Here is a 14,902-nt window from a genome sequence, read left to right on the forward strand (position 1 = left end):
ATTATGTTCTTTATTATTACAGTAATAAAATGATTGCGCAGTCTATATATTAATATAGACCAAATGCAGTTACAAGTAAATAATTGTAAATATATAAATGTGAATAATGTATGGTTAATAAACATAATATTTGTTCAGTCTTCCTATTCTTTGTTACGATCAAGTTTATTGCTAATGTGTGATACTTGTCTGTTGAAAATTTTAATATATTTTACATATTTTACATATGTATACATATATATAAATATATATAATATATTTCTATATATGTTTACATATGTAAAATATATTAAAATTTTCAACATTTTTGAAAAAAACTTTACATAGGCGATTAATGATTTCCTATTTAGTGATCGGTACGTTACTGAAGCTACATTGGACGCGCATGCGTCAGAAATCCGGCCCGGCTAAAGGCTTAAACACAATAGGCACAGGCAACAGAGAATAACGAGCCGTCCAATTAGAGCTTTGGGATATGATATCGAACTTACACACCAGAGCTCTGATTGGGCGGCTCGTTATTTCCTGTTGCCTGTGCATATTGCCTGTGTCTATCGTGTTTAAGCCTTAACAACACTGGGTTATATCCATAGAGTAGAGGGGCCAACTAAGAATGCGAAGCGAGTAGAAAGAGACCGAAAACGAGATGGCCATCAGCATCCTTATTTAATCGCGCCTGCGCTGTTGATTTTCACTGTTAGGTGGGGAGATTAAAGAGAGCAATATGCGTGAAAGTACGTTCCTTCTTATTCATATTGCACGAGAGAAAGACGAAAACGTTTAAATTAATAAGAACAATACATTCCTTATATAATTTTTTTTATTTACACAACCGCTTCTAAATAAAAAAATAATTTTTAATAAAAAAATAATAACAGAATAATATAAAATAAAAAAAAAGAAAATAAAAGAGTAATTTTTAATATTCTTGCTTTACTATGTTTGACGTGTATTTTATTAGTTCTTCAGAAATACCTGGTTTATAATTTTCTGAAGACAACCAATTATTAAGTGTCTCGACGCAAGGTAAACATTTGAGATAGCTGCGTCTCACAAAATCGTAAGCAGCTGGTGAGTGAAAATATAAGATTCTGGCAAAATTTTTCAACTGAGCAGGAAACGCAGTTGTAACTTTTTTTTCTTTCATACGAAATATTAACTCTTGTAAGTGTTGAGGTAATTCCTAATATAAACAATAATAATAATTAGAAAAATGTTGAATATTTTAAGCTAAATACAACATTTTATAATGTATCGAAAGAATTGTTGAAATTCATATTCAATTTTTATACCGTTTTTTGTAGTGCCTAATAATGTTTCATTGCTTTACCAATGAAAATATTTTATTTTAAATTGGTCAATTTGGCGATGTGCATTATTCGATCTCTCTCAAATAAGAATAAATCATTAAAATAAAATTGATTAAAATATAAATACAATTTAAGTATGACAATACAAAATTACATGAATTTTTCCATTACATAATACATTATATTTACTCGTATAACAAATCAAACTCACCAAGACTCCTTATAAATCAAAGAATTGGAAAGAATACGGGCGTTAGGAATCAGGCGCAGAAAACGTCACGTAAATAATACACTTATGAAGCTTGATATATCTTTATTCAACAAATGCGCTTACTCTATCAACTCATTATCCCTAATCACTGTTACATCCAAAAAATTCAATCTATCACCCCCCACTTCCATAGTGAACTGAAGCCTAAGATGCTGAGAATTAAAGACATCAAGAATGAAATTAACTGAAGAAACAGGCGCTGCCATGATTATATCATCAATATATCTATAATAAAGGAGCAACTGAATCAAAGACAAAGCTCTACTCTCCAACTTACGCAGAACTAAATCCGCGATGACAGGAGATAACGGGGAGCCCATAGGAGTCCCGTAATTCTGCTTATAAATAACTCTGGCATTTAAATTCTCGATATTGGGGAGCTCACCATGACAGGATAACTTTTACTTTATATATGTTAGTTTGAGTTTGCTCTGATGAAGGCTAAAAAATGAGCCGAAATATGTAAGCGCGTTTGTTGAATGAAGAAGTTTCAAACTTCATAAGAGTATTATTTGCGTGACGTCTTCTGCACCTGACTCCTAACGCCCGTATTCTTTCCAATTCTTTGATTATATTTACTTTTATGTATATGTACACAAATATACATTTCAGTTCCAAACACATTAAATTTAATGCAATGTCATGAAATTAAATTCAATTTGTATAACTTAAAAGCATATTAAATTTCATGAAACTTTTAACAGTGTACATTAAAGGTATTAATGAAATTTAAGAACATATTTAACAATATACAACTGCACTGCAATATATAATTGCAAATTTACCTGTAAATATTCAGCAGCTTCAACAAACTTTTTTTTCTTCATGATTTTAATTAACTCTTTCATATTATTAATTTTTTTTTCTAATCTAACTGTCTTTATATGGGAAGCAGACTTCTTACGTCTTTGATCAATCATAATCCTTCCAAATCGCTCCCATGCTTCATTTGAACTGAAGTCCTTTTTTGAAAAAGATTCTGACTGATTTTCGACCATAAAATAAAATTTTTTTGTTGGGGGAATGTCGACAACAGGTGATTTTCTAAACATTAGTAATACAATTAATAGTACAATTATTTTATAAAATGTTAAGCTATTTTGAAGTATAGAGAGTCTCTTTAGAAAAATTCTAATATACCTTTTTATACTGTTTCTGGGACTTAAATGACCTATGATGTCTATGTCGCCAAGTACTTGAGTAGGTACGCTGTTGATTGAGGAAGATAACTGACTGTTTTGATTAAAAGGGACAGCAGTTGATGTTAAACGTCTCAAAGTTGTATATCCATCAGTCTGATGAAATGAATCATCATGGAAGTGGTCACTACATATATTGGCTGTCTTACAAACTTTTGTTACACTAATGGCTTCCATCCATTTTTTTCTCAACTCAACATTATCAGGAAATCTGTAATTGAAAATTAAATGTTAAATAATATTTGGCATTTTTGCATGAATTTTAGATTAAGTGATATTTTGGTAATAACATAGCTGTGTACTTTGAATAAATAAATTAATAATAACAAACGACTCTAATGTCAAAAAATAATACAAAGCTAGAAAGGTCACACACACACAACATAATTAAATTAATTTCATATTTTACGATTTTGATAAACTTACTTGTGAAAACTTCGAGATTGCTCAAACGGAATGGGTTGTTTTTTACAAACAATACACGTTCTTGTCATTTTTATTTTTTACAGCACTTTTCTCTTGGAAATAATCTTTGTTGTTATAACACTATGTCAGTAAAGAGGTTATGGCTGCGGTCCACTTGCTTCTTCCAAATGCTCTTAAAGGCCCGTCTACAATACACGGAGTAAGAAGTAAGAGTAAGAAATTGACCAATCACAGTCGAATGTGAGAAGAATAATCGACTGTGTATTGGTCAATTTCTTACTCTTACTTCTTACTCCGTGTATTGTAGACGACACCTTACGCCGAAGTTATAACATCGATGTTATGAAAACTGACCAATCACAGTCATTCCATTCTTCAGAGGAACAGCTATGATTGGTCAGTTTCATACATCGATGTTATAACTTCGGCGTAAAGCGTGCCGTGTAAACGTAGTAAATGTCAGAGCAGTCAAAGTCGTTAGATCGCTGAGATCAGCAGGACTGTATAAGGATCAAAGTACAAACCATACCAAAGTGATGAAAATAATAATGTGATGATGATGTACATACAATTAGTTACTACAGGATATCAAAATCAAACACAGGTCTGTCTTTAAGAGTACTGTACAAATATATCAAGATACAGAATATTTCGCGCCAATTGAATTTATCAGAATGCTGAACGCGAGACATGTAATGATCGTGTCAATCACGTGTCGTTCCTTAGCAATAATGTATTTGACAATATTTTATTTCAAATGAGTAAAATATACGCCTTACAAGTTTATCTCTATATCGAATAATCTCGTTGATATTTCGAATCAATTGTTATGCCAATTGGTTCAAAGATAAATTCTATACCATGCAAAGGTTATAATTTAATTTTAATTGTTAGATAATTTTGATTTTTTATTGCAACACATGTTCTACATTATTTTCTTAACACATTTGTATTTGTTTTATCAAATTGAAATATTTTGCACTAAATTGCATGGCAAAAATATAAAACATTTGCTTGATAGCCACTTAGATTAAATTTATTACTTAAGCTTGCAATATCATTGTAGATAGTATCAAACAATGATAATTATAAAAAGATGCCGCCGATTCACTGGAGTTTTGAGATTGTTACCTTGGAACACATATTCCAACCTCAAGCTATTAAACTGCACAGCTATGAATTTTAGGCCATGTACAAAGGTTCATACTTCCTCTGCAATACAATACAATAAATATAAGAATGAAATGAATCCTAATATACAGAGAAATACTTCCTATTCTTTGTTGAGGGTAGAAAATATATCGGCTCATGTAAAGTTAACAAGTTTACAACAAAATAGATGTTTAAGCATTGCTGCAAAGCTAGTCAATAATGCCTCGCCTAAAGTGCAACCATATATGAAGCTCATGAGGATAGATAAACCAACAGGTAAAACTTGATTATTTAATTATTTATTATAATTAATAAATAATTATTGCATATGTTTCAATTCTTTGCTAAATTTTCTGTTAGGAAGTTGGCTGCTATTTTGGCCTTGTGGATGGAGTATTGCATTGGCGGCTCCTGCCAGTGCCTTACCAGATCTCTATATGTTAGCACTTTTTGGTATGGGTGCATTTGTAATGCGTGGTGCAGGTTGCACCATAAATGATATGTGGGATCAGGACATTGACAAAATGGTACAATCCTCTGTAACATTTTAATTTTGTGGTTTGAATATCATTGTTTATACAGCTTATTATCCTAGGTAGTGAGAACGAAGGATAGACCTTTGGTAACAGGTCAAATAACGCCAAAACAATCGTTAATATTTCTAGCTGGACAGTTGAGTCTGGGATTGCTTATATTATTACAATTAAATTGGTATAGCATATTTCTTGGTGCCAGTTCACTAGGTACTGTACGTTTATTTAAGGTCTATAATTTTATATTTAAAATGAATTAAAAATATTTGATGTAATATATCTTGATCTTTCCTTTTAGGTCTAGTAACAGTGTATCCCCTCATGAAACGAATAACGTACTGGCCACAATTAATTTTGGGAATGACTTTTAATTGGGGCGCTTTATTAGGATGGTCAGCTATACATGGATCATGTAATTGGTCGATCTGTTTGCCACTTTATGTAGCTGGTATTTGCTGGACTATTCTGTATGACACGATATATGCTCATCAAGTAAATATAAAAAATAAATGAAAAGTACAGTAGAAATGTAATCTTAAATCGCTCATCAATTTCTTTTTGTATATTAGGATAGGATGGATGATATTCGAATAGGTATGAAGTCGACCGCCATAAAATTTGGAGAAAATACAAAATTTTATTTGTCTGGTTTTGGAATAGTAATGATTGCTAGTTTAATTACCTCCGGTGTATTAACTACTCAAACTTGGCCTTATTATACTGCTGTTGGATTAATTGCAGCGCATATTAACAACCAGGTTACAAAATTGTGAATTATAAATTTAAAATAATTGCATCCGAATAAAGTAATTTCTTTCTTTCAGATATATACTCTGAACATTAACAATCCTACGGATTGTATAAAAAAATTCATGTCTAATCAAAACGTAGGCATGATATTATTTATTGGGATTGTGTTAGGAAACTTAATGAAAAAATCATTACTGCAAAAAGAGAATGAAGTCAAAGAAACAAGGCATCAAGATATTGTACTGGATGAAATAAAAAATAGGCATGATTTATAATTCAGTGAGAATTTTAAAATAACACTTTTTAATTATGTAAAATAAAATTGGATGAAACAAGATAGATGTTATAAAAATATAAATTCTACTTAATTCACATGTTAAAATTTTCAAACGCTATAATTTTAAATAAATATTTTTATATTTAATTGGAATATTATAAATTAAGCATATTTTTTATACTTTTAATCGCACCATCAATATGGTTTAATCATTCTTATAGTTATAAAATAGGAAAAATTTCTCAGAGCTGAAGAAAATTAGTATTACAAAGTAAAGCAAATTGTGATTTTTAGTTATGATAGTAAAATTTTTCATTATATAATAAAATCTATTATTGTGCTTGTGATAATACTCGTAAATTAATTTAAAGTAAAATGAAATAAAGAGAGACATTGAAACAAGAAAATCACATGTCTAGAATCTCAATTATTAATAATTCTTACAATGGCCATCTCGTTTCTTATTAATCTCTGTTATGAAATTCTTAACCAAGTTATTTTCTTAATATAATAGCTGTAAATTAAAATTTTCTTTATTTCATACGTTATTGCTGCTTATTTTTCTTTTTCTTAATATGTTCAATATATTTGTTATGAGTTAACGTTGACACAGATTGTTTGAAATTTTCCAAAAATTTTATATTTGGCAATATTATAGCCAAATATCCACCTTTATGTGGGAGTTTCTTAAGAAGTTGTGGGTTTTCTGACAATGCCTCGTTAACTTCGACTAACTTCCCAACTATATAACATTTGATAACATACGTTTGTCCGTCCTTGCATAATATAGTACAGATATTTGAATTTGTCTGCAATGGTTGCGCACCATGCTTACTCTTACCTGAGACTTTGTTCAGAGATCTATCCAATTTATCGCTAACCTTAAAATCGACTTTCTGTATATCTTTGTTGTCTTGCAAAATGACGTGACTAGGTGCCAAGGACAGCATACAAATACGATTGCTATGAATCCATATACACATATCATTTCCTAGTGATTGTGCATCCATTTTGTAATAGGGAGTAAAATAACGATCAGTAACAGTAGGAAAACGACCGCTATATTGGACTTCGTCCAGCATGTCCGAGACATCCTCGTCAGGAGGAAATGTAAATGATTCGTCATCGCTATCAACAATCGCTGATGTCTCCTTGTCACTATCAACAATTGCTGATACCTCCTTATTACTATCTAATAATTCATCATGCTCCTCCTGTTCTTGAAGAGAAATTTCTCTTGCATCAGCAATATCTTTAACTGCATTTTCTTGCATATTGTCTTCTTCCTTTGCGCACGATCTCTTTCCATAATCGTTTTCAGATTTCAATCGTTTGGTTTTTGGCTCGTCAATTTCTGATTCCAAATTCATGTTCGATTGTTGAAAGTATTTACTAGCATATACAAGAGTATATACAATTCTAACTGATTTAATCTAGAGTTGTCACAAGTGACACATACAGATTTCAACAGAATAATCAAATTATTAGTTGAATTTCTGTGCACGGCTAATCGTTGCTAGTTTCCGATTGTGTCGGTTCCGTCGTCTTTAACCTGTTTCGTCGGAAACGTGCGCTTTCTGCCCTATGAATTTCTCTCTGAAACAAATGATGGAATTAATCATATTAATTTCGGAATGAAAGTCGGGGACGACTTACTTGTTCCTTAATGCATTTGATCATCGCTTGGTGGATATGTTCGCAGTAACCCACAAATCTTCGATACGGATGCTGCAAGTATATACAGAATTGTTGAGACGGCACTATGGACGGCACATGGTAAAATTTACGTTTACGAGTGATATTACCTCAGCCTCACAGTCCTGAAATTGGCGATATATCTCGTTACAAGCGGCATTGTGTGCTGCCAGCGATTTGTAATTCATATCTTTGTTTTGGTAAAGCCATTTGCAAAATTCCTCATATCTTTCATTACGCAATCGAATAACCGAGCGACAAATTCGTCGCGCTGATTGGATTATACTTTTAGATTGAAAGGAATAGTCCTATCTCAGCGAAGAATCACAAAACGGTTGCAAAACTGTTGAGTCTGCTGAACGTAGCCAATGACCTCCCCATTTGCACTATTCGTACTTTGAGTATTGAGTACTTTCGTAGTGTATCTCGTGATTGATGTAAGAGGGCCTCCACATGCACAAACGTTGCCGTAAAGTCACTAGATTTATGAAGTACCAACAGCTTGGCTGCGTTCATATGTCAACCGCGTACCAGAACTACCTGACTCGTAACATCAGACCTCGATTCGAATTCCAACGGAGCGAGCTGATTTTTTCGTGCTATCGATTACGTTTTAGGTACTCGAATCATATTATTTCCAAATATGCAATATAAATGTTGAATGAGTATTATATTTTGCATCCGTATATATATTTTCACGCACACACATCTCAAATTTACACAGCACGTCAGCACGTTTTTACCACTTAAAAATATTCTTCATACGTTATTACAACTCGCATATACTCGTATAGTCGTATGCAATCGATTTTCCCATTCGTTTTTTACGGAAAAGTTTCTGTTAATTGTCATTTAAAATCGAAGTCGTACTCATTGAGTGGAATGCGCATTTTCGCCACTCAAATTAGAACCGTTTACACGAGTTAAAAACGGACTGGCAACGATGAAACATTTTTAAGAGTTTAGTTTTTATTGCAATATTTATTTTCAGTGTTACTCAAATTACCTCTTATCCAAATTATCCCTGAAAATTGATTTTCAGTAAAATTGTAGAAGTAAATCGGATAATGATATTGCACTTCAAGATTTAAAGAATAATTTTTCATGTTGAGTAAATATTCCTTAAATATGTGACTTACCTGCTTTTTATTCAATTTACAGATGAAATTATTCAAATTACCCCACTGTACCTTATTGGTTGGATTTGAACTTGAAATCTAAAATTCCAAGCGAGTGAGGTCAAAATTTACATTTTATATTTTTATTATTTTATATTTAGTTTATTGCTATATGTTTATATTTAATTTGTTTTATTTTTTAAATTATTAAGTTTTGCAATTATGTGATTTCCAATTCCCTTATCAGCATAAGTTCATAGACTCACATTACGCACATTTGGTTTTACAAGCAATGATACGATACACATTTAAAGAAATGGAAGCAAAATGTAATTTAATTAAAGTTTAATATTATATAAATAGAATTAAAAATGAAAAATAAGAACAAGACTCATATGTACGTATTTAATGGAATTATTTAAAGTACAGCATAAGCTTATTTTTTATTTATATTAATAAAAAATAAAATAATTCATTACTTTAAAATTATTTAATAAAGTAATCGATATAATTTTGGTGAATTTGAAGCTGCAATATGGTAAACATGTCTAAAAGGAATCGTGTTTACATATTTACATTCAATGCAAAACTGCGACGTTTATGAATGATATACATTTCTGTAGGAATAACATACTGTTTACAGAATACAGAAATGAATTCATAATTATACAGATTTCAATGCTTTTTCCATGCTTTAACGTCACTCGGCTGACGTGCATGATGATCTTTGCATGAGCAATTGTTTATTTATCTGCCATGATTTAGTATGACCATGTTTACGTGTATGTGATCGTCCCGAAAGTTCTTCGAATTTTATTTTGTTATGTCAACAGTCGTTATAGTAAATCATAGTCCTACCGAGAATGTTATTTTAAAAAATTAAAAGTGTTTTTTTATAAATTCAGTTCATAGATAATTTTATATAACTGCAATTACTTATTGTTCTATTTTATTTAATTAAGAAGCAATATCTTCAGTATTAATTTTGATAAAAAAATGCAAAGTTTATTATTTTATCTATGGCAAACATACTTACTATTGTTATATTAAATATTAAAATAATTAATATTACTACTATGTTTTAAAAATGAAAGATTTTTTATTGCAAAATTTAATTTCTTAATTTGTTAAATATATGTCGATAACCAGGTGAATGTTAAAGAATGAATGGAGTCTTATGAATGATATACATTTCTGATGTTTATATTTAAATAACGATTTGGTGATAATGGTTAGTTTTTATGAAGATGATTTTTCTGGAGAAACTAATTTGAAAATTAGTCAGAGAATTTCTTTTTGAGAAGGCATTTATCTACGAGCGTCTTGTATAACGTGTTGCTACGATCAGCGTTAATATTCTGAAGCTATCATCGAAAGCATTTTTTCCGACGCGTTTTACGAGCAATCCTCGATATGTGGTACCGTTGTAAAGCGGGAACTAGAAGCTAACTTGTATCTGCTCTGCCTTGCTGTTTTACGATTATGATCGTCTTCTACGTTGCCACATGGCTCGCCAGTAGTTCCGGTCGAGGAATTACTCTCTGTAGTTCGGCACCCTACCTCTTTCTTTCTTCCGCCATCCTACTTCCTCTTGAGAGAGATATTTCAACCCTTTTCAAGACGCTGAAAATAGCGGCTATCTCCATTTACATCCTTGTACAAACTTACAATAGATACATTATTCTAGACTTTCCTTTAATATCGCGTTGGAATTGTCGATCGTACCAAGAAGACAATATTTTTGCGTGTTTGTTAGTTCTTAATATTTTTAAATGATAATTGCAGTTTTAATGTTTTACATCTATTTATTAATTTGTCTATTTATTAATTTTTCCTCATTCTGTAGAGTTCGTCTTGAAGTTCCTCAAAAATTTATTATAATATGAATACTTTGAATTTTAGTATTTTAAATACTCTGAAAATTCATAAGGAATTACAAGTATGAACATATGCACGAGATGACGCGAATATCCAAACGATTCATGTGTAGTCACGTCAGCTACGTGTATTATTATTATTGTCAAATAAACAGTGCATTAAGTATGCAATATTATTTCTTCACATTAACGACATGATAAGGAAACTAAATTCACATTTTATTGAATGTTATAAGTATACGGTTGAACTGTATTCATTTATTATATAAATTTCTACAAATTGCTATTACATAACTTGAAAATAATCGCATGCTGCAGGATTTTTTATTTTCATTGTTATTATATTCACGTTGCTAAAAGGTCAAATGTTGTTAATTCCATAAAATTTATTTCGCGAATAGTTTTTTCCATAATAATTAAATAAATAATGAACGACGGTCATTTTAATTTGAATAATTTGATTGTTATTGTATTGACAATCAGAATTGTTTTCTAATTAATATCACACATGGAACAATTATTAAAATAACATAAAAAATATCAATTCAATAATTTTTTAAAACATTCATTAAACTGATTTAATTATTTGCAATAAACATTACATAAATATAAATTTATAGTAATTTATAGCAATATAACTGTGATGTATCACAATAATATTTCTGTGATATTTCTGCTATATTGCAATGAAAAAAAATAATATTGCTGTAATATATATATTACTGCTATAGATCTTTTTTTAGTCTTATCTATTTAGTGTTCTCATTATTCTGTTCCATTAAATCCAATGAATAGAAAAAGTTCTTTTTTCATTCAATTGGATTCAATTGAATTCAACTGGATTTGACTGGATTGAAAATCTGCAGTTCTTATTCAGAATTTTGAATTGAGCAGTATACACGATGCATAGAAAAGTTAACATTATTTTTATATTGAAAGGTATGAAATGTGCTTGATATATGCAATTCTTATAAATGAATAAAAATTCATTCGGATTGTGAAAAGGCTTTATTTTAACGTTGCGAACGTGTATTTCTGAAAATATGAATTTTCTTCAAACCATTTCAATCCATCTAAGTAGCGCAATAGCGCCTGCAAGACTAAAAAGCGCTTATATGCGCTTTTTTTGCGCTTTCTTAATGCTTTGTAGGCGCTATGTGTTACTTATGCATTCTCGTTTACTTACTGGAATGTACATTTTTTACTTTTTAATCCAATTGAGTTTTTACATTTTATTTATTTTATAATCTTTACTGTAATAATGATAAATAGAAAGAGAAAAATTTTTTAATTACATGATGGACTTTTTAATGAGAAACGTACTCTCCAAAAGAGTGAATCAGTGTATTATTACCGAAAAACAACAAATATTCGCTAATGATTTTATCAGTTATAAGTGTAGCACTGAAGTCAGTAATAAAGTAATAAATAATACGTTGATTTCACTTTTAGAGAGTAGAGCATTTTTAGGTAATTATAATTTCACAAAATGCAAGAAAAAGAATAATTGTTGGTTTCGCAATACAAATATATATATGTACTTTATTTCTCTATATCTTACATATAATAGTGCTGTGGTTGTCGTTTCGTCAGATCTGCACAATCGCGCAAGTCTACTTTATTCTTCAATTTTTAATGATATTTTATCTTTTATCGGATAAATCTATAATTTTCGTAATACGTTGCGTAATTGACGTCCGAGTCTCGGCGATGGTATCCAAGGAAAACGTCGTCCTAAACGAGACGCTAATATCGGCGGTAACAGACGGTCGTCCTCGTCGACTTCGTACGAATCTCCGTAAGAAGGTAGATCCTCGCTCGATCCTCGTCCTAAACGCGGTGTAAATTGAGACGGTTGTCTCTTGTCGTTAGCTGAAATTGATTCTTGACAGTTATATTTTTTTAATGATGAGGAAAATTATATGGATTATGTTAAATCTCGAAATTTGCGAATCGATAAATCAATAAGTTTAGATGATGTCATTCAAGGCATCAGAACATTTCAGATTAAATGAAATATCTCTTCTCTAGATAAATTTCTATAGTTAAAACGGAACTTTATAGGAAGAATTTAAAGATAATAAAAAGGAAACACTGAAATTTTGCTTGAGTAAAATTAATAAAAAAATATTTATTAGATTAACAACAATTATATTCTATTAGTGACAGCTTTAACTGTTAAACGCAAGAGCATTTTTATTTTTCACAATTGTTCGTAACTCGAAAATTGTGTATCTCTATATAATTTTATTAAACTTAACGTTATAGCAAAAGTTGACAATACTGTCGATGTAAATGTAATTATGATAAGAGAAAAGAATTATTGAATGTACTGTTATATACTAGTAAAATAATGTGTGCAAGTTCGAATGATAATAATGTCTATATATAAGCGATGAACTTTGAGGATATTACTTGAAAAGATTAGAATGAATTCTCACCGGGAATCGTGATGACCGCCCAACGCACGCCGTCCAACGCATTCGCCAGAACCTCTATCTCGGGACTCACTTCCTGTTTCTCGTCCGATCTGTGTCGTTTTCCTAAACGCGGTCCGAACCACATACCGCTGGCGATGTCCTGCGTACGTTTCATACACTTGCCTTCGATACACGAGCCGTCGTTTGATCCGCCATTCAAGCCCATTTCCCTCGCTTCTACGAACGCACAATTAATTAAAAACCAATCGAGAGACTTTAATGACTTTAATGACTTTAATGACTTTGGCGTACGGAAAAATCGGTATTACCGTATTGACCGGAAGCGCGAGAGCCCAAGCAGAGCAGCATAGCCAAGATGCAGATGGTAGTTGCGCGACTAACGAGATTCCCGGTGACGATCATTTCGGATACGTCGTTTCTCGAGACTCCGTAGCGGAATAATGTCAGGCACGATGGTGATCCTCGGGGTTTTATACAGATGGTGGAACAGCGTCGTTGTAAAGACATCGATGGTGTTTTTCCATCTCATTGTCTTTCACCTCTTTTCACACCCCCGAGACCAATCACGATTACTGGCGAGAAACGATTCGTCTTTATTTCAACCCTGGCTGTCTGTCCTATATACGCAATGAGGTTCCTGGATTCGCGAATCCTGGGACAGCACACCCACGCACAGGGTGATTTCTATCCTCGTCCTCGGAAAAAAAAACGTTGATGGCCTTCATTAATTCTTTCAGTTTCAATGAATGGAGATGTTACATCGATTTCTTTGCGCAAAAATAGAAACATATTTTATACTAATTTACGAATGAATTTTATTTTATCGTACCCAAAATGACTATATTTTTTTAATCTTGTAGGATCTTGTATATATTTTATTAATAGAGAGAAATCAGATTTTATATAATTAATTTATACAAATGCTTTTTTTTTGCTATACATATATACATATATTTATACGTCAATCGATTTAATAGGATCATGGTTATTAATTAAAAAATACTTTCAATATTATATTGTACTGTTGCAACAGGTAATAGTCGTAAAGTGAAGCATCAAAACGTTTTAAATAATGATACAATTTTTGCAGAAAGGAAGATTTTGGTGAAATATCTAAAAATTTAACTAGATACAGGTTTGAAGGTAATTTTGTTGAATTATTAAAATAATTATGTAGAATGTCTAAACTAATTGCTAGAATGTCAAAACTGTTTGTATCATTGCTTATCATGCTTGAGATTCCTATGTAAATATTATTTTTATTATTTACTGCTGATGATTCAACAAAATTATTTTCAGATCTGTAACTAGCTAAACTTTAGCAAAATCGTTCCCTCATATTTCTTGAATTGTATTAAAATAAATATTTTACACTCACCCAAATAATCTATATTTAGAAACATTTTGTCTCACAATATTATCTTTTCTACTAAAATGATGAAATTTTATTTAAAGACATAATTAGAAAAAACTATTATAAATTATAATTCAAGTTTCATATCTATTTCGGAGATTTACGAAATCAACTTGGCGTAATTATAAATAACATACATATATGTATATATTTTTACAAATCCTGTTTTTCTCATGCGTATTTTTCATACCCCACGTGGTGTAACAAATGACTGCGGCTGCCTGGCGTACGATTGAACGAACGACGATTAGTCTTTAATTTAACTTGTCGATTGCCGGCTTAATTCAGCAATCAATGAATTCGCATTCTTTGCACTTTCTCTATAAAAGCGTCGGATCGGTTGAGCGAACCCGGCATTATCCTAAAATCGCGTCGTGTCTTCAGAAATGTGCTGATATAAAATTCCGTATACGCTTATTACGTATATCATGTTATTAAC

At 31.1% G+C, this 14,902-nt stretch overlaps 4 protein-coding genes across 5 annotated transcripts; 1 reads left to right on the top strand and 3 right to left on the bottom strand.

The window, feature by feature from the left end:
- The first annotated feature begins 3,650 nt into the window (after positions 1–3,650).
- Coq2 (ubiquinone biosynthesis protein COQ2, mitochondrial) lies at positions 3,651–6,054 on the top strand. The gene is made up of 7 exons (XM_018503656.1): positions 3,651–3,810; positions 4,273–4,634; positions 4,719–4,885; positions 4,954–5,101; positions 5,190–5,383; positions 5,461–5,649; positions 5,716–6,054. The coding sequence occupies exons 2-7, from the start codon at positions 4,286–4,288 to the stop codon at positions 5,914–5,916; spliced, it is 1,248 nt and encodes a 415-aa protein (XP_018359158.1). The 5' UTR covers positions 3,651–3,810; positions 4,273–4,285; the 3' UTR covers positions 5,917–6,054.
- Positions 6,055–6,346: 292 nt separating this feature from the next.
- Positions 6,347–10,280, bottom strand: LOC108758636 (protein Simiate). Its single transcript, XM_018503674.1, has 2 exons — positions 10,270–10,280; positions 6,347–7,414 (listed from the first exon to the last, which is right to left on the bottom strand). Exon 2 carries the CDS (start codon positions 7,286–7,288, stop codon positions 6,464–6,466), a length of 825 nt encoding a protein of 274 aa, XP_018359176.1. The 5' UTR covers positions 7,289–7,414; positions 10,270–10,280; the 3' UTR covers positions 6,347–6,463.
- On the bottom strand, positions 7,409–7,888 carry LOC108758652 (COX assembly mitochondrial protein 2 homolog). Its single transcript, XM_018503700.1, has 3 exons — positions 7,724–7,888; positions 7,575–7,646; positions 7,409–7,514 (listed from the first exon to the last, which is right to left on the bottom strand). The coding sequence occupies exons 1-3, from the start codon at positions 7,799–7,801 to the stop codon at positions 7,425–7,427; spliced, it is 240 nt and encodes a 79-aa protein (XP_018359202.1). The 5' UTR covers positions 7,802–7,888; the 3' UTR covers positions 7,409–7,424.
- Positions 10,281–12,183: 1,903 nt separating the features above from the next.
- Pban (pheromone biosynthesis-activating neuropeptide) lies at positions 12,184–13,556 on the bottom strand. Of its 2 annotated transcripts, none has more exons than XM_018503684.1 (3): positions 13,358–13,556; positions 13,050–13,265; positions 12,184–12,480 (listed from the first exon to the last, which is right to left on the bottom strand). In XM_018503684.1, exons 1-3 carry the CDS (start codon positions 13,554–13,556, stop codon positions 12,272–12,274), a joined length of 624 nt encoding a protein of 207 aa, XP_018359186.1. In that variant the 3' UTR covers positions 12,184–12,271. The 2 variants fall into 2 exon arrangements, with proteins under 2 accessions (XP_018359186.1, XP_018359187.1); XM_018503685.1 differs by having other exon boundaries at positions 13,050–13,262; positions 13,358–13,477.
- Positions 13,557–14,902: the final 1,346 nt, after the last annotated feature.

This window comes from Trachymyrmex cornetzi, unplaced genomic scaffold (genome assembly GCF_001594075.2).
Source record: "Trachymyrmex cornetzi isolate Tcor2-1 unplaced genomic scaffold, Tcor1.1 scaffold16, whole genome shotgun sequence".
Classification (NCBI taxonomy): domain Eukaryota; kingdom Metazoa; phylum Arthropoda; class Insecta; order Hymenoptera; family Formicidae; genus Trachymyrmex; species Trachymyrmex cornetzi.